The sequence below is a fragment of the Micromys minutus genome (assembly GCF_963924665.1).
Source record: "Micromys minutus genome assembly, chromosome: 6".
In the NCBI taxonomy this organism is placed as follows: domain Eukaryota; kingdom Metazoa; phylum Chordata; class Mammalia; order Rodentia; family Muridae; genus Micromys; species Micromys minutus.
The window spans coordinates 24,178,693-24,197,454 of NC_137975.1; the positions used below are offsets into that span (position 1 = coordinate 24,178,693).

Here is an 18,762-nt window from a genome sequence, read left to right on the forward strand (position 1 = left end):
ATGGGATGCAGGGGCGTGGCCAGGACCTTCCCCCTCCTACCCCCCCCTAAACGTTTTATAGCAATTCGGAACGCGGGGCTTTCTGGCGTGCTCGGGTGCGGCTGTGACCTCTGAGCCCGCGGCTCTCCGCGCGCGCTGCTGCTGCTGCTGCTGCTGCTGCTGCTGCTACCCGACCCCCTCCGCCTAGTCGTCCCCGCACCATGGAGTCGGTGGCCTTACCCCGGCGCGCAAGTCAGGCTCCCTCGGCCTCCGCCCTGGCCACAGAGAGTTCCCGGCCGCTGGCGGACGGGCTCATCAAGTCGCCCAAACCTCTGATGAAGAAGCAGGCGGTGAAGCGGCACCATCACAAACACAACCTGCGGCACCGCTACGAGTTCCTGGAGACCCTGGGCAAGGGCACCTACGGGAAGGTGAAGAAGGCACGAGAGAGCTCGGGACGCCTGGTGAGTGTCCCTGGCGGCTCCCGGCTCTCTGGAGCTCACAGCGCGTCTCTTGTGGAGTCCCCTGGCTGAGTTGCCAGGCGCGCGCATTTTAGATGTGTCTATCCGTGGTTTTCAGGGACCGTGCTCATGGACCTGAGAACCTTAGCTGCAAATAGATGCCCGTGGTTTGAGAAGATGGGGGCTTAACTTGAATTTTGACGGAAACAAACGTCAACAGAGTAGAATGAGAAGGAGGAAGTTGAAAAGCACCAGACCTCAGTAGATGGATGAGGTGTGGAGATCTTTAACTCTTACTTGACACTTCGGGGCCTTTCCAGTCGAAGTGAAGCAACGTTTCGTTTTGATGGGTTTTTATTCTGGGAAATGTAAAACCAAGCCCGAGTGCCAAGTCCACAGTATCTCCCAGAACTCCGGCCATGTATTTGGGTGTGAGGCCTTTGGGGAACTTGCCCTTTTGATTCACGCGTGTGTAATTGTAGTAGTAATCCGTAACTCCGAGAAGTTCCTCTATCTGTTTTCAGTTTCCTCTTCTGCAAAAAAAAAAAAAAAAAAAAAAAAAAAACACAGCCTGTCTCACAAGCTGCTTGGAAGAGTAAGATGTAAGTGTGAATGTGCATAAGCCCTGGTCATAGATCCGGTGTTGAGAATGAATACTTCTATCTGGAAACCTCCCCCTTGAAAGGAGAGCAAATTTACCAAGTTACATTGTTTCTTCCACTCCGGTTCAGTTGGCCTGGGTATTAGCTGGGTACTTGTTTAAAATGCCCAGTCTCTCATTTCCCACCAAGCATTTTATAAAGGTCCGTAATTCACAAGTCAGCCAGCCTCAGAGCAGGTGTTTTAGAGACAGCGTGTTCGGCAGATACAATGGATGCTGGTTGTGAAGGAGGTGTGTATGTGCAGGCCGTCTTCTGCCCTGTTGACTGTGGGAATGGTCCCCTCCCCTAATTGTTTGCTTTTGCAGCCAGTAGCTGGTTTGAAATTCAAGAAGTCATTTCACTGGTGAAGGAGAGTGGATGTTGGAGAAAGGAGTGGATTATAACCCCATCGATAGGAACAAGTATGTTTTTCCTGCTAAGGTCTGGCACAGTCCCCAGCTGCCTGCTGCCAGGTTACAGTTATTGGGCAATAGTGTACTTCCGGGCTTTCTTTTCTTTCTCTTTCTATAAAGTGCCAGGGCCCCAGAGGCTCCAGGCTTGAGACTTCAGGGCCCAGGCTTTGTCTGGGGGCTTAGCTAGAAAATAGTTGCTTGTGTCTTGTATCCTGTGCCTATTGTGGAAAGAGTGGGTTGGGAGAACTAGAGTGTCTGAGAAACTGAGGTCAGAGTTCAGAGTTCACATCAGCTCTTGACTGAGGTCACTGCCTTACTTACATGCACACACACACACACACACACACACAGAGAGAGAGAGAGAGAGAGACAGAGACAGATACAGAGATCACATTTGATTTTGAAGTGAAGTAAATCAATGACTCTTACATCAGAACAGAGAAAATCAGAAGGAACTCCCAGGTTCATGTATCTTGCTGCATGCAAGGAGCCAAGATCAGCAAATACAGAGTCTGCTCTGAAACTCCCCAACCAGACCACCCAGGATCGCTGTTGAGAGTTTGCTCAGGCCCCCCCCTTCTTGGAGAGCAGCTCTCTGCTGTGCTAATGATTTCTCAATCCTGGAGCAGTGCCCTCATCCCCACCCATCCACCCCTCCATCCTAACTGCTCGTCCTAAAGAACCAGCTCTTCCTATACTACAGAGAGCGGGGCATGATGCTGCTTCTGCTGGGACTGTCGGTGGGGATCCCTTCCCAGGAAAGCCTCCTGCCATCTGGAATTTCTCACCACATTTGTAACTTCCCACTCTCTTCTTGTAGAGATGGTTAAGCAGGGTCCCATGAGATTATCCGCAGGGAGGGACAGGTAGGTGGGACTAATGTCTGCTCCAGGAAGGCATCAGAGGAAAAACAAATATTTGCTCTGGATCTCAGACACATTCCTGGTATCCAAATGACATTTCCTCCTGTGAGTCTCTCAGCTCCCCTGACCAACCCCTCTCCTTAAAGAGAAAAACACATGCTGAGACCTCACCAAAGCCTTTGGTCCGATCTGCATGGATGTCTCAATCACCCCTAAGGGGTGCCGTGACAGGCAGGAAGGAAACCCACGTGAATAGTTCTGTGGGGTCACATTGTTTCTACTCCTTTTACATATTCGATTGCTTAGTGGGCTTCAAAATATTGGAAAACGATGGAGAAGCTGCTTCCTTCGTTGGCAGATGAGGGAACTGAAGCCCAGAGAGGGGAAGTGACTTGTCTTCTGGCTGAGTTAATGGCAGACCTCCAGCAAAACCTCCAGACTTGTCCACCATAAATAAGCCTTGGATGACCAAGTGCTGAGTCTTGGTCTACAAGTTAGTTTTGAGATGAGCCTGGGCTTGCCCTCCGAGTGCTTTGTCATCCCATCGGCTAGCTCCAGCTGCTCTCCCTCCACTCCAGGCAATGTTTAGAGTGGGAGAAGCCACTGAGCACTCCTCCTCCTCAGTACTGTGCTGAAAGATCCCGGGTGAAGGAACAATACAACATCCCTGCAAAGTGTCAGATTGTGCCTCCCATTGCTTACCAGATGCGTTACCTCTCTGTGTTCCTCGCTGTCCTAATCTGTAAAATGCAGATTATTAGGTCGTGGCTTCCCTGGGATTTATCTGTAAAATCCTAGCAGTGTCTCAGACACATGGGACTTATTGTTCCAGCAAGGGTGGCTTTGAGCTAGGGAACATTCTTAGCTTGGTCCTCTCCTGCCTCAGTAAGGAGCATGGATTGGGCTCAGTCTTCTTGAGTTGAATCATGGTGTCTGCTTTGTTCAAAGCCCTCATCTCTCATTCAGCCAACTTCAGAGAAGGACTCCTGCTGGCCAGCTGCCAAAGGCTTGTTGGGCAAGACGCTGTCCTCCCAGCTCCTCCTGCACCTGCCTGCTCAGCAGCATGGGGGGGGAGTGTAGGCTGCAGGCGACTCTTGTCCTTGGGCTCCAGCCAAGCCACACAAAAGGGCTGGGCAGAGAAGCTCCTTGCTCAGGAACCTGGCAGAATGGGCTAGAAGGAGGCATCGGAGAGCTGGTATTATATGGGACTGGGGGAGATGGCTCAGGTTACCTGAACTTCTTCCTGATTCCTGTCTTGCTCTTGGTAGGGTGGTACATCCCTGCTGCTTAGCCAGGACCGCCTAACCTAACCTCAATGGCACTATCTAAGTGGGTCATCATCCAGGTTCTTGCCTGCTTCCCACAAAAGGGCAGAAAGGAGTCAAGGATCTTGGCTGTGACCGGAGATGCCCAACTTGGACCATCTCTCCCAACACCCAGTACCAGCATCTCTGCACTCCCCACCCACTTCCCTTCTTTTTTTTTTCTAAAGCTTTTTGATCACCTGAACACAGATCATTCTTAATCTGAGCTCTGCGAAAGAGGAGGTATTTACCCATGGAGGCTCAGCACCAACTCCTCAGGGTGTTGGCAAAGAGTGGGCATGTTTTAAGTAGAAAGGAGTGGCACACACAACGTGGACCATGGCAAGATATGGGCAGTCTCTTCTCCAGGGACTGGGGGAAGGGACAGGATTGGACACCTCCAAGGCACTTTTGTCTTCTGAGATACTTCTCCTCCATTGTAGTGTGTGATGAGGAACTTTGGCGATGTGAGTTTATCTTTCTGAAGTGTTCACTGCTGGTTGGGGAAATAGCTTTGTTGCCTTTATGAACTCTCAGAGCTTCAAGGACAAGAAAATTCACTGGGATGGTTTCAGCAGGAAACCATTATGCTCTGGCAGTTAGCATGGCCAAGCATGGTGTTCTTAGGTGGCTCCTTCCTGACATTGCAGTGACCCATTTCTGAAGAAGCTGTATACAGAACGCTGAGGCATGGAAGGGAACTTGAAGATCCACCCCGACCTGCCTGGCATGCTCTGATTGCCCTCTCCTAGCCCACCGTCTTAGCTGAAAACTGTACCCATCCTTCCATATCTGAAACAGTTTTCTCCTGGGCTGGTTTCCCATGTTCTTCCAAGTAAAGAAAGCCACTTCTAAGTCTCCCCAAACCCTTCCACAAGCCAGGATGCTAAATCTAGACAGCCCAGAAGAACAGCAGTATTTGAGCAGTTAAGAGCACTTGCTGCCCTTGCAGAGGACCTGGGTTTGGTTCCTCGAACCCAGGCCACTCAAAACCATTGGTAACTCCAGTTTCAGGGGATACAAAGCCTTCTTCTAACCTCCATGGACATTGTATACATGCGGCAAACATGCATAGCACAAAGACAAAACACTCATCCATGAAGTAAAAATAATTAGATTTTTTATAATTAATTAATTAATTAATTATATATAAGTACACTGTAGCTGTCTTCAGACATACCAGAAGAGGGCATCAGATCCCATTGCAGATGGTTGTGAGCCACCATGTAGTTGCTGGGAATTGAACTCAGGACCTCTGGAAGAGCAGTCAGTGCTTCTTAACCACTGAGCCATCTCTCCAGCCCCAAAATAAATAAATCTTATCAAACAAACTAAACAACCCAGTTAGTGCCTTGAGTTGCATGGCTTGAGACAAGCAAGTATGATTCAGGTGCCTAGGTTCACACAGCTGGCCATGTGTTCAATCCTCAGAATCATCTCTGGTCTGGTTTTCCTTCTTCTGACTCAGAGTGTAGTGGCCGTATGATAAATTAATTAATGTGGGAAATATGCAGAGTAAAGAGGCTGGAGAGACGGCTCAGTGGTTAACAGCACTGACTGCTCTTCCAGAGGTCCTGCGTTCAATTCCCAGCACCCACATGGTGGCTCACAGCCAACTGTAATGGGATTTAATGCCCTCTTCTGGTGTGTCTGAAGACAGATACAGTGTACTTATATATAGTATAAATAAATCTTTAAATCAAATTTTATCAGGGAGCTGAAATGGCAGTTTAGTGGTTAAGAGCACTTGCTACTCTTTCAGACCACCCAGTTTCCATTCCCAACACCCACACCAGCACAACCACCCATAACTCCACTTCCAGGGGATCTGATACCCTCTTCTGACCTCTCTGGGCACCAGGCATGCATTTAGTGCACATACTTACACATGTAAACAAAACATACATACACATAAAATTAACGAATTTACAAAATTAAAAAAAAAAAATGTGTCAGGACAAAGATCCTGGCCTGTGGCCATTTTCCCTTTGGGTTTGGGTATCTGTCTACATGCAATTGGTACCTTCTTCCTGGGCCACAGTCAGCTTGTCTTCATCCTTAGGCACAGTTGCCAATAACCCCGCAGGTGAGAACAAAGGTCTCTAGAAATTAGTCCTTGTCACTGAGGGCCTGGGAGGGAGGGGATGGGGAAACCTTATCTGGTCACTGCTTCCTTCAGGCAAGGATCATCCAGGGACTGAACAAACAGATATCTGTAATGAGTGCTTACTTGTGTGCGGCCGGCCGTTACAGGCCTTCAGCACACAGGGCTTTTTCTAGCTTTGAGTGGTAGAAGCTTGAACTTCCTCTGACATACTAGGGCTGGTAGAGTTGGGAAATGGTGGCTTAACCCCACCATGCCAGTGATAAATCAGCCCTTGTCTGTCACCCTTTTGGGGGACTGGTAGAGAGGATCAATATCATGTCTTGTTTCCTTCCTGAGAAGTACTAGGCAGGATCTCCTAGGACCTACTGTAGATAACTGGGGGGCTCTTCGACCTGTTCCTCACCCCTCTGATATCTTCTTATGGGAGAATGACACTGGGTGAAATTAGAATTTCAAGTGGTCCGAGGTTAAAAGAAGTGGATCTTGATACCTGTGGGCCCACTAGCCATACCAAATAATTCCTAGCACCCTCAAAACCCGTCTTGGAAACTCATTTCTTTTGGCCCCTACTCCCTTAGAGCTCTGGCCCTGAGCTTATGAGGTCATGTCAGTATTCTGTACACGTGTGAGTGCACACAGCTGTGCATCTGACATCTGCCCAGTCTTTGCCTGGATGCATTTTAATCACTCAGGTATTTTTAGTTGTCTAGATAGCGACGTGTTTACATATGACTGTTTTTTTTACTACCTACTAACAGATCTTTTATAGATCTTTGTCTCTAAAGAGTTCACAGCCCTTTACTCATTGTCTGGTTTTATGAACAAAGGCTTACAGAGAAGAGAGCAGGCCACGCAGTCTCCCCTTCAGGGTGAGAAAAGCATCGTGGAGAAGCCATGTGTGGGAACATTGCTCTGCGTCAAATGGAGAAGAGAAAGGTATCTCCTAGTTGAAGGAATAGTCGAGGCCTTTTGCCCTGCTCCCCAGTTCTAAGCCCAGGGGTTTTCTGCCTAGCTCTTTAGGGAGTGGGGTTAGAGCAGAATGTTGAAGCAGACAGATCCTCCCATCTGCATCATCCCCCTGCACTGGGCCTCCCAGGGATGAGGCTCCATGGTGACCATCTGCCATTGTCCTCCCTGCCCTATTCTGGGAAGGGCTGAGAATGGGGCCTGCCCCCTTTCAGCAATGCAGCTTTAGGGCCTGATGGGGTGGAGGGCACGCCATTGCTGACCGGTTGCCGGGGTGACCGGGCTCTGGGCATTGTGAGCAACTCTTCTGACAGGATTAGGGCTATTCCGCATTCTTGTCAGATGGGGAGCACAAACCGAAAGAGCCTGCTGTCCAGAGAGCTGGAGCTATTGTCTACCTCCAGCGCCTGTGAAAGGGTGGATTAGAGGCCCCACCCCCTTGAGCTGGGGTTTCCTTTCTATCTCCTTTTGAATCCAGAGGGGAGGCCAGCCCTCCTGGGAAATGGAATGAGGAGCTGTTTACCTCAGTCTGGGCCTTCATATTTCTCATTACTTGTGGGAAGCGGAAGTCTTACCATTCTGTTGGTGTCCTTGGCCAGAACTTGCCAGGAACTGACCTGGACACCCAACCCTCACCCAGCCTGAGGGCCACTGGCATTTGTACAGACCAGATCGGGAAAGCCCCTGAGACTACTTAGTTCAGTCTGTTTATTTCATGGCAAGGCAGCTGAGGCCCTGACAAAGGTAGAACTTGCCCACAGCCACTAGACAGACTAGACACTAAGAACCAGAGAAGCAGGCATCCTGGTCCTGGCTCTAGGGTTTCCTCTCTCTCTATTCTAGAGAATACCATGGACCAGAAAGATAGATGCTCTTAGGTGTTGACCTGTAGCTTCTCTGTTTTCTCTGGACCTACCCTTCCTGAGCCTGTCACACACCAGCTGGAGGTATTAATCCTTTTTTTTCCACCTTTAAGACCCTTTAAGATGGTAAGCCCCAGAGGACTGTCTGTCTGCTTGTTTGCTTGTAGTTGGACATTCCTTACCTGGACTCAGAAGCCTGCTCACGGGAGGGTGGTTTTTGTTTTTGTTGTTTTGTTTTTTTATGATCTTTTTTTTATCAGGGCTAATAACTCACTAGCATATCCACAAGGCTGTGAACCATCACAATACAAAATAAAATGCATTTTAATATGTATGGCTGTCTTCTCTAGATGTATGTTTGTACAATCTGCAGAGGGCATCTGGTCCCTTGGAACTAGAGTTACAGACAGTTGTAAGCTACCATGTGGGTGCTGAGACCCAAACTCAGGTCTTTCGGAAGAACAGCCAGCTCTTAACTGCCGAGACAGCTCTTCCCCACCTCTCTAAAACCGTTTTATCATCCCAAATAGAAGTGCTGTGCCCATTAAATTATAGCATCCTAATGTCATCTTCTGCCCCTGGTAACTTTTGATCTGTTTTCTGTCTATAGAGTTGTTTATTTTAGTACCTCATAAAAGGGAAGAAAATAACATCTATCACTCTGTGACTGGCTTATTTTACTGGAGTATATTTTCACAGTTCAGCTATGTTATAGGAGGTATCAGAATTCCATTCCTTTTCAGACAGATTAATACCAACTTTGTCTATTCTTTCACCTGTTGGTAGGCACTTGGGTTGCTGTAATGTTTGACTAGTGAGTGGTTGTTTATAGCAAATCAATAGAAGGACAACTAAACTCAATCATCCTGCCAGCTGTGCTAGTCAGTGACTACGACTTTAAGGAAAGCACTTAGCCTGTTGGGTGTCCAGTTTCTTCACCAGTGACTGAGGGTGAGGATGCTTTCTTCATTCACTTCCCAGAGCCCTTGTAATGAGCAGTGCTTTTACTGATGCAGGAAATTGCTATTCACTGACTAATGTGTGTCAGGTCCTCTGCCTGGCATCAAGTGCTGAGCAAATCATCCTGAGCAAGTCATTCCAGGTCCTTGTCCTTGGGGTGCACATTGTCCTTGGGATGCACTGTGTGTATTGTAAATCCTAAAGCATCAAGCCTCACACGGGTGCAGGCTGTTACTGTTTCTTGTTCATCTGTAGACTTTAAAAATGAGGTCATTTATCAGTGCCGCTTTGACTGCACTGGGCTCAGGTGACAACCTTCCCTTGACAAGGTGGTCTTCAAATTGCTGTCACCTGTCCTGGTGAAGGTGGGTGGCTTCTCTTGGTACCCACTGCATGTTGCAGCTGCAGGCAGAGTACCAGGATTCATGGAGCATCCTCAGAGATGCCTCTAATTTGCTTGACCTTTCTCCTTCATCTCCGGCATCCTCTGTTCCCAGGTGGCCATCAAGTCAATCAGGAAAGACAAGATCAAAGATGAGCAGGATCTGTTGCACATAAGAAGGGAGATTGAGATCATGTCTTCGCTCAACCACCCCCACATCATTGCCGTCCATGAAGGTACAGTGATGGAACATTTGGAGCTGGGAGCCAGGAATCTGGGGGTGGGGGTTGCACAGAAGTCACATCTGCCAACACATGTACCCAGTGGTGATGCTTAAAATCCCAGCCCAAGGAGGCTTGAGACAAGAGGTCAGCCAAAGGTGCATAACAGAACCCTGCCTTTAAATAAATACATAAATTAAACAAATAAAGTTTTCGGGGCTGGAGAGATGGCTCACTGACTGCTCTTCCCAGAGGTCCTGAGTTCAATTCCCAGCAACCACATGGTGGCTCACAATCATCTATAATGAGGTCTGATGCCCTCTTCTGGTGTGTCTGAAGAGCTGCAGTGTATTCTACAGTATACACACATATAATAAATCAACAATTCTTAAACAAATAAAGTTCTCTTAAAAAAAAAAAAAACTAAGAATGATAAAGGCTTTGAGGTTGCTAAAGCTGGATTTAAAACCCTGCCACATGACACAGGATTCCTCTCTTACAAATGGCATAATCCATCTATATCACAGGGAGATTGCTGGATACTTTCACCGAGTACTCTGTAAGTGGGAAAGCCGTAGGTTTGTTTGTGTATCCGTAGCAAGGTTGGGGTCCTACCTAGAATCCCACGATTGCTAAGTAGGTTCTGTAAATTGAGCTGCATCCTCATTCCAGACTGCAAGCCTTTTGTCGTTGTCATTGTTGTTGAGTTTTTCCCTAAATGCACTGCCTCACAACCCCAGGAGAGCCTTAGCAACCCAGGAGAGGCTGAAAGGCCAGAGTCCGCACCTGTCTCAGGTGTGTGGGTGCTGTTCAATGTTCCTCTGTTAGCCAGGCCTCCTAAAGTCACCTTGTGCCCCTGAATCACTCCTGCATGGGTTTATTCTGCCTCTTCTTGCCTCTCTTCTGACATCAGTTCTGGCTTGATCACTCTGGCTGCCCTCTTCCCTGCAGCCCAGACAACAAAGTGAGCAGGAGGAGGTGACAAGGAAAGAAAGGAGAACGCCCTCCCACGTACACCTGTCTGCTTCAAGTCTTTATGTAACTCCAGTAACCAGGATCACAGGCACAGCAGGAAGGAGGGGAGGGAGGAGCTCATGGACTTGTCTGGAGTGGTTTTATCCTGTCTGAGGATTCCTGGGAGAACAAATAGAAGTGTCTCTACTTTCAGGTTCAAAGGGCAAAGCTACTGTTATGAGCCTATGGCTTGAGTCTGTCCCATAAGGAGCCCAGACAAGTAGCTGAGAGGGTTAATTGTATTTCCCTTTTCTTCTCTCCAGGAATAGTAGGCAGATTATACTTGGTGATTGGCTGTGTGTGTGTGTGTGTGTGTGTATACACGTGCACACACGCTACAACACCCCCACATGCATGTGCATGAATTGGTGTATATATGAATTCTCTCCCATTTGGGTATGAGAACAGAATGGATGCTCAAGGTTTGTTTTGTTGTGTTTTTATTGTTTTGTTGGTGTGTGTGTGTGTGTGTGTGTGCGCGCGCGCGCGCGCTCGTGCGCGCTCATGCGTGTGAGCACTCATGATACAGCACAGGACATTACTGTTACTGGTGTCTAAAGGGTTCCTCCAGATTCATCTTCATCTTGCTATAGACTCTAAATGTTTTGGGAATGCTGGGACTGACTTCTAATGTTCTAATGCACCATGCCAGCTCTTTATCCTTAGTTCCTGGCATAAAGGTTGCATATAAGCAGAGAACCACATGTGAGGAGTGTCAATCAGCCAAACTCATAGGACCCGTTTAACACAAAGACACCATGTCATAGACTAGCGTGTTCTGACACACCAGCAGAAAGGCCAGTTTGATGAACCAGTTATTTTCTCCTTTCCTAGAGGGCTGGAGCCAAGACTCGGCTGGGGGTGGTGAGAAGGCCCCTCCTACACATGGAGATGGGCTAACCGGAGCAGGCTGACTGCCAAGAAGCTAGCCAGCCAGCCAATTAATTACCACATGTTTATTGATTGCCTCGGTGATCGAGGCCATATGCACTCTGGCCTTAGCCTGCGTCCTCTGAATGGTGGCAGGACTGAAGACTATCTTGGCTCGCACAGGCTCCGGGCAGTTCTCAGGTTTTAGAATTATACACAAGAACAGTATACAGCAATAGGTCCTGTTTTTAAGCACTTTCTAGTGTATCAGATATTCTGCCAGTCCAAGAGCTAACCGCCACTGATTTCTTGACTGTTTCTCACCTGAGACCTGGGAAGTTGCCGTTGTCTAATCTCAAGGGAGGAAAACTAAGGCACAATGGGTTGATTACATTTCCAAGTTCATCCGGCCACTCTGAATTCTCACTGGTAGATCTAGTAGCGATTTGGCCAAGGTCATAGGAAGAAGAGTAGGTCTCAGAGAGCCCCGCCCTTTACTCTCATTGGCGATATCTCTGCCTTCCTGGGAGACTGCAGAGTCTTCGAAAGCCTAAATTTAGCCACTGACCTCAGGTCTTGATTTGCTGTTCCTAGAGGTCACTGAGTCTTCTTCATAGGCTCTTCTGCTCTTAATTCACTTCCCTGTGGCCCCTGAACCCTGTAGCAGACATTCCAGAGGGAGGTCCTATCTGGGGTGAGGCTATAGAGACTATGGCCTGAGGTGGGAGCATTGTTCTCCGGGAGGCCTGACTTTCTCGCTTGCCCTCTCCAGTGTTTGAGAATAGCAGCAAGATTGTGATTGTCATGGAGTATGCCAGCCGAGGCGATCTGTTTGAGTACATCAGTGAGCGGCCACGGCTGAGTGAGAGGGACGCCAGGCATTTCTTCCGACAGATTGTGTCTGCTCTGCACTACTGCCATCAGGTGAGGGGCCACCCACCAGTCCTACTTGTGTTCTCTGGGGAAGGGTGTCTCTGGGGCTCTGAGGCTGGGACTCTGAGAAAGGCTTCTGGACTCTCAGACCAAGGGATGCTGGTCCCTCTGGCTTTGTTCTCTTGACCATAGAAAGGCCTCAGTGAATTTGTATCCCAGCACGCCTGTTTGTAATTCCCTTCCCTGGCAACATCCCCTGACTCAGTTCCCTTCCTCTTATAGAACGGGATTGTTCACCGGGATCTCAAGCTGGAGAACATCCTTCTAGATGCCAGTGGAAATATCAAGGTGAGCCCCGTTTTTGGTTTCTAAAAACTGTAAGTGCTAACTGGGTCCCTGGACCTTAGCCATCTTCCATCCCAACACTCCCTTTATAGATGAGGTACTGAGCCCTCAAGGGGAATACCACCCCACTAGTGACTGGCAGAGGTCGGACTGGAATAGAAATGAAGACTCTGCCTCTCAGGGTCTAATCTGGGGTCAATTTTTATTCATAACTTTGTGGCCAACAGATACTGAGCCTCATTCCCCTTGCTCTGAGCGCTTGCACGCACACAAACCCGCACACACAGTTCAATTTGCTATGATCAAGAAGGCCTACGGCTCCTTCCTTTCCTTATTGCTATCATTTTCAATTTCCCAAAAACACCGGATTCTCATCCTCATGCTTGAAACAGCTAGATTTATGTCAGTCACAAGTTTATGCCAAGGAGATAAACAAGACTCTTAGGGCAGGAAGGGCAAGATGACAAGAGCTGCCTAGGTGACAGACTAACCTAACGAACAACTGGGAGGGTGACAGTCTGGCCCTTCTCAGATCTACCCGACAGAGGACAAGGGTCACTGCATAGCTGCTGACCTGCATGTCCTGATCCTGGTACCGAGTCAGTAGCCCTTACCCAGGTCATTCCTGAAGCAGTTGGGGTTTCTTAGATGCTGACAGGAAAGGGAGGACAGAGCCAGTAAACTGGCACAAGCCGGAGGAGGGCATAGACTCTGTTGGTACCAATCATCAATGTCATTGCCAGTTTACCTAGCAACTGCTTGATAAGAAGCCAATAAAGCTATAAACAAAGAAGTAAGGGTTTCATAAATGGTTCTCCGCACCCTGCACACATGATCCTTTGATGGGGTGAAGGGTCAGGTAGCCCCAGGGTCTTGACCTCCAGCTCTAGCTGATGGGAAAGAGGACGATGATCTTAGAACCTCTCTGGCCCCCTAAAATCTAGCTCTGACTTTTGTCCTCTCTGTTCCTCTGCCCTTTAGCCATGCAGGTCCACCCTGGTTTCCTGCCTATGTGTGGGTAGAGATGAACCCTTGGCTCAGAAGGGCAGCTCAGACTTCATATAGTTACTGGGTCAGGGGCCTTGCTTGCCTATTGAGGGCCTTAAGGCGCTGTCTTTCGGGACCTGAGCTATGAGAGGCAGTTGGCTGTCTCTTTCCTTCCACCAGGCCCTGGCTTTTCCTAGAATCCTGTGGGGTTTTTGGGAAACAGAAAGTGATTGTAAGAAGGTGAGGATCTGTAGGGCTTCTTGACTGTAGCAGATTAAACTGTGTATTCCCTGGAGAAAGGATGGCCAAGGTGCTGGGGAACAACCCAACCTTTGTCATGACCTGTGTTTGTCCCGACCCTACAGATTGCTGATTTTGGCCTCTCCAACCTGTACCACAAAGACAAGTTCCTGCAGACGTTCTGTGGGAGCCCTCTCTATGCCTCACCTGAGATTGTCAATGGGAAACCCTATGTGGGCCCAGAGGTAAGCGTCGTCCTACCGGTGTCCCTGAATCCAGGTCATGCAGTATAGATGAGGTAGTTTGCTAGTTCCTTCCTTTTTCGGAGCACAAAACTTGGGCCCCTACAAAGCAGTGACTTGCCAAGCCTTGAGCGGGGAATAGCAAAGCTGCCTTAGAACGGAGGTCTCCTGGTGTCCTGTCTCATTCTTGTCTCCTGGTTCTCCTCCTGGCACTCAGTCCAGCCACCCCACCTTGGTCCAGAGGATGGCAATGGCCTGGCCACTTCCTATGCTTGTGGTTGTCCTTTCCAGGGGGAAGTGACTGGCAGCATCTTTTTCTACCTGCTCCTGACCCCTCTGTCACACCCCCTACTTCACTTCTAGTTAGAAGAGAGGGTAAGAGGAAGCCTTCAGATGAGACCTTCCATTGTGTTAGAGACACGGACAGCAGCTGGCCAGTCTGCAGCACATGCTGTGCCTTTGCTAAGCATCCCTCCCCTGCTCTCTCTCAGGTGGACAGCTGGTCTCTGGGCGTTCTCCTGTACATCCTGGTGCATGGCACCATGCCCTTTGATGGGCAGGACCATAAAACACTGGTGAAGCAAATCAGTAGCGGGGCTTACCGTGAGCCGCCCAAGCCGTCTGGTGAGTAGGAACTGTGGCCAGGCTGGGGGCATGGGATGCCTGTTACTGTCATTGATTCCCCACACAGAGACCAGACAATGGTGATAAAGAAGGTAGCAGTCCTTAGTAACTCTGGGGAGATTAGGATGCGCCCCTCCGTTCTCCAGTATGAGACCTCTGAGAAAGAGGCAGCTTTCTGCATTGTGAGCATGCTCTAGAAGGGCTCCCTACGGTCTAGCTTAATCCTCTTTGCTATGGTCACATTGTCTCTTTTTGACTTTTTCCTCATCCCGGATTATCTGACCTTTTATATAAGATATAGACAGTAGGAAGAAGTATAGGAGAGCTTTGCTTTGTCATTGAGGATAGTCCCTGCCCTCAGAGAATTGAGTTTCGGTTGAGAAGGAAAGCACAGATGCAGAGAGAAAAGGGCTAAGAGAGAAAGCTCGTGGGACAGAGGCAGTTAGTTGCCTGTGTCTGTCCAGGAAAGTTAACCTGGAGAGCGGGCCTGAACCAGTATGGAGCCTGAGGAAGGAGTACACTAGCCTCACCCAGAAGCATGAATGGTGTCCACACTTAGGGAGGCAGGCCCGAGGTAGAGGACTGTGGATGCTGATCCTTGTGGCTATTAAGCCCTTGCCTTTGTTTCGCAGATGCCTGTGGCCTGATCCGGTGGCTGTTAATGGTGAATCCCACCCGTCGGGCCACACTGGAGGACGTAGCCAGCCATTGGTGGGTCAACTGGGGCTATACCACCCAAGTTGGGGAACCGGAAGCTCTGCGTGAAGGTGGGCACCCTAGTGGTGACTCTGGCCGGGCCTCTATGACGGACTGGTTACGTCGATCCTCCCGCCCCCTCCTGGAGAATGGAGCCAAGGTGTGCAGCTTCTTCAAGCAGCATGTGCCGGGAGCGGGAAGCACCGGACCTGGGCTGGAGCGGCAACATTCTCTTAAGAAGTCCCGTAAGGAGAACGACATGGCTCAGACTCTGCAGAATGACCCAGCTGAGGATACTTTCTCTCGCCCCGGCAAGAACAGCCTCAAGCTTCCAAAAGGCATTCTCAAGAAAAAGGCCTCTACCTCATCAGGGGAGGTACAGGAGGACCCTCAGGAGCTCAGACCAGTGCCTGATACCCCTGTCCCTGCTATACCCCTGCCCCCAAGGAAGGGCATCCTTAAGAAGTCTCGGCAGCGTGAGTCTGGTTACTACTCCTCTCCAGAGCCCAGTGAGTCTGGGGAACTCTTAGATGCAGGTGATGTGTTTGTGAGTGGGGACCCTGTGGAGCAGAAGTCTCTGCAACCTTCAGGGCTCCTCCACCGCAAGGGCATTCTCAAACTCAATGGCAAGTTCTCCCGAACGGCCTTAGAAGGCACTACCCCTAGCACCTTCGGCTCGCTGGACCATCTGGTCAACCCTCATCCTACAGCCCGAGCCAGCCGCCCCTCGGGGGCTGTGAGTGAGGACAGTATCCTGTCCTCCGAGTCCTTCGACCAATTGGACTTGCCTGAGCGGCTACCTGAAACCCCACTGAGGGGCTGTGTGTCTGTGGACAACCTGAGGAGGCTTGAGCAGCCTCCCTCAGAAGGCCTAAAGCGATGGTGGCAGGAATCCTTGGGGGATAGCTGCTTTTCTCTGACAGACTGCCAAGAGGTGACAGCAGCCTACAGACAAGCCCTAGGAATCTGCTCGAAGCTCAGCTGAGGAGAGGCAGTACCCCAGTATGGGGTCAGCTTGGAGAGGGTTTGCAGAGGAACCCTGGGTAGGATTCCCCCGGGGGAGTAGAGTACATCAAGGGCTCTACATCTTCAGCCTGATTGAACATGGAAGAACAGCGCAGATGTGGAAAGGACTGGGAAGGACCTATGGAGCCCTGGCTGTCAGAATGTTGTAGTTGGGCCACAGAGACCTGAAAGTGCCTACCTCCTTTATGCTGTGTTACCCATGGCATTTCCCCCCTGTTCTCTGCCAGTGTCCGGGTGTACCTTCACATAAATTCCTGTTCAAATCAACCAGCAGGGGTAGAACCCTGACATCCCCAGAGGTAAGGTGGAGTAAGCTCCCTTATTTAAAGAGGAAACAGCCTCTGGTTTCCACCTCTGCTGTTGTGCGTCTCAAAGACCTGGAGAGACTCCGACTGCTGTTTGACTTCATCTCAAGGGGACCAGATGCCTCTGGACCCCAGCTTAGACCTCAGAGACTTAAGCCTTGAAGCTGTTCCTGAAATCCGGACTATTGGATGATGTGTCTGTTTTTCAGGCCAGCAGGACCTAGAGTGTGCTGACTTATTTATTTTTGTGATTCTTACTTCTGTTTTGTTTTGTTTTTTTAAGTAAACTTTGCTGCTTTCAGTAATGTGAATGCTGTGTTCTGGGGAAAGCCACTGCACCATTGAAGTTTATGTGCAGAGAAGTATTTGGCAGTGATGTCCCTCTAGTCAAGGGGAGATGCTTTTTCAAATATATGTCTTGTGCACTATCTGGATTGGGTCTCCAGTCCCTTCACACTGAGGCTGTCCAGTTTTCCTCATCCATGGCCAAAAAAAAAAAAAAGTCCAACCTCATTAAAACCAGCACTGGTAACTGGAAAAACAGTCTCTTGTTCTCTTTGGGGACTTGGGTTCACATGTTTGAGCCTTTTGATACTCTGCAATCACAGGTTTTATTTCATCAGAATAAGGCAAGGGGTTAGGAGGTGCAGCTGGGTGGTCAGAATGCTGTTTAATGTGTACTCTCAATCCCCAGCACTGTAAAAGAACAAAACCAACCAAACAAACAAACCCTTCCAAACACCCAGTTCCACCTGCTGTTGAGTCTGACCAGTTAATCATTCTGGAAGAAAAAGCCTTGACCCAGAGTCCTGGATTCTTCCCTCCTTCTCTAGTACTCAAGGAAGAAGTGGATCAGGTGGATTTCTCCAGTTGATTCCCTTACCCACCGGCCCCTCCCCTGTGTCTCCCCTCCCCCACTGGCCTGTGCCCTGCCCCCTGCAGCCAAAAGACTCTCCCACAGTCTTTATTCCCTCTGAAAAAAAATTCCCTTTCTTTCCCGGCTGGACAGCTTCTCCCTGGGCCCTAGCTACCGACTCTGGGAGGAAGTCAAGAATGTTTGGAATGTCCACCCTCCCTGGCCTGCCCCTCAGCCCCCTGCAGAGCTGTCCCTGCAGCCTGTTCCATTGAGAAACTGCTGGACTCTGGGCCTGGATAAGAGGGAGGACAAGGACAAAGTGCAGGCAAGTGGCCGGTTGCCTTTGGTTCCAAGCAGGCCCTCTCCCCACCCCCACTCCTGACCTAGTCTGGTATTCACCTCCTAATTGCCCAGTTCTGGCTTAGCTTCTGTTCCCCAGATATACACCCCACCTGTCCTCCCAGATGGGGGCATTGCGGGATGGAGACTTGGGCCTCCCTCATTATACCTAGAGACTTAGAAAGGTCACAGCCTGGAGCTGACACGGGCAAGGCCAGGCTGCTGGGGGGTTAAGACTACACAGTTCATAAAATAAGTTGCTTGAGTGACCACAGATGAGCCTGAGGTCCCAGGATCTGGGCTAGGCTTGTTTAAATGCTAGAAAGTCACAGGCTGGGCCTTCATCCTGCAGCTGAGTGTGAAAGACTGGGTGCTTCCTTCCCTTTGGGCCTGCAGCAAGCCTTTGGTGTGCTGAACTGTGGCAGACAACGTGGGTTGTGGTCAGGCAGCACATGGGAGCATAGAAGACTTAAACTCAGTGAGAACTGTCCAGGAAACACTGATGGGAGGTTTAGATGCAGGGGAGCGCATCCTGGGAGATAATCGAGGCTACCATTTATTCTTATTTACGTATTTTTGCTGTTTGGGATTAAACTTGGAGCCATGTGAGGCGAACTTTATGTCACTGAGCTGCAAACTCCGATTCTTGGTGAGTCAAGATAAGGTCTCAGCATAAATCTTTATCCTCCTGTGTCAGAACCAGCATTCTGGGGCTGGAGAGATGGCTCAGTGGTTAGGAGCACTGATTGCTCTTCCAGAGGTCCTGAGTTCAGTTCCCAGCAACCACATGGTGGCTCACAGCCATCTGTAGTGGGATCTGATGCTCTCTTCTGGTGTGTCTGAAGACAGCTACAGTGTACTTATATATAATAAAGAAATAAATCTTAAAAAAAGAAACAAGAAGAACCAGCATCCCAGTCTTGTGGCAGCCTCCTGCATGGGACTTCATGTAGATGCCTAGCTCCGTGCTCTCTTCCTTACGTCCTCTGGAGTTTGTTATTTATTCTCATGTTGCAAAGAAACAGAAATTCGAGACATTAATTTACACTGTGGGAACACAAACTTGGAACCTAGATCTTGGGAGCAAGAAGTCCCACTAGAGCTGGTATGGCTGGAAAAAAAAAAAAGCAACAGCTAAGCCTACCAGGGAATATCTGTGATGTGTTACCCCTTAGTCAAGATCTG

General features: G+C 49.4%; 1 protein-coding gene across 1 annotated transcript; it reads left to right on the forward strand.

Annotated features, from left to right (window-relative positions):
• Positions 1-200: 200 nt before the first annotated feature.
• On the forward strand, positions 201-16,066 carry NUAK2 (NUAK family kinase 2; the record flags this gene model as incomplete). The annotated part of the gene is made up of 7 exons (XM_080917828.1): positions 201-443; positions 9,055-9,175; positions 11,817-11,968; positions 12,200-12,265; positions 13,615-13,734; positions 14,223-14,355; positions 14,988-16,066. The coding sequence occupies 7 exons, from the start codon at positions 201-203 to the stop codon at positions 16,034-16,036; spliced, it is 1,884 nt and encodes a 627-aa protein (XP_080773954.1). The 3' UTR covers positions 16,037-16,066.
• Between the last annotated feature and the right edge of the window lie 2,696 nt (positions 16,067-18,762).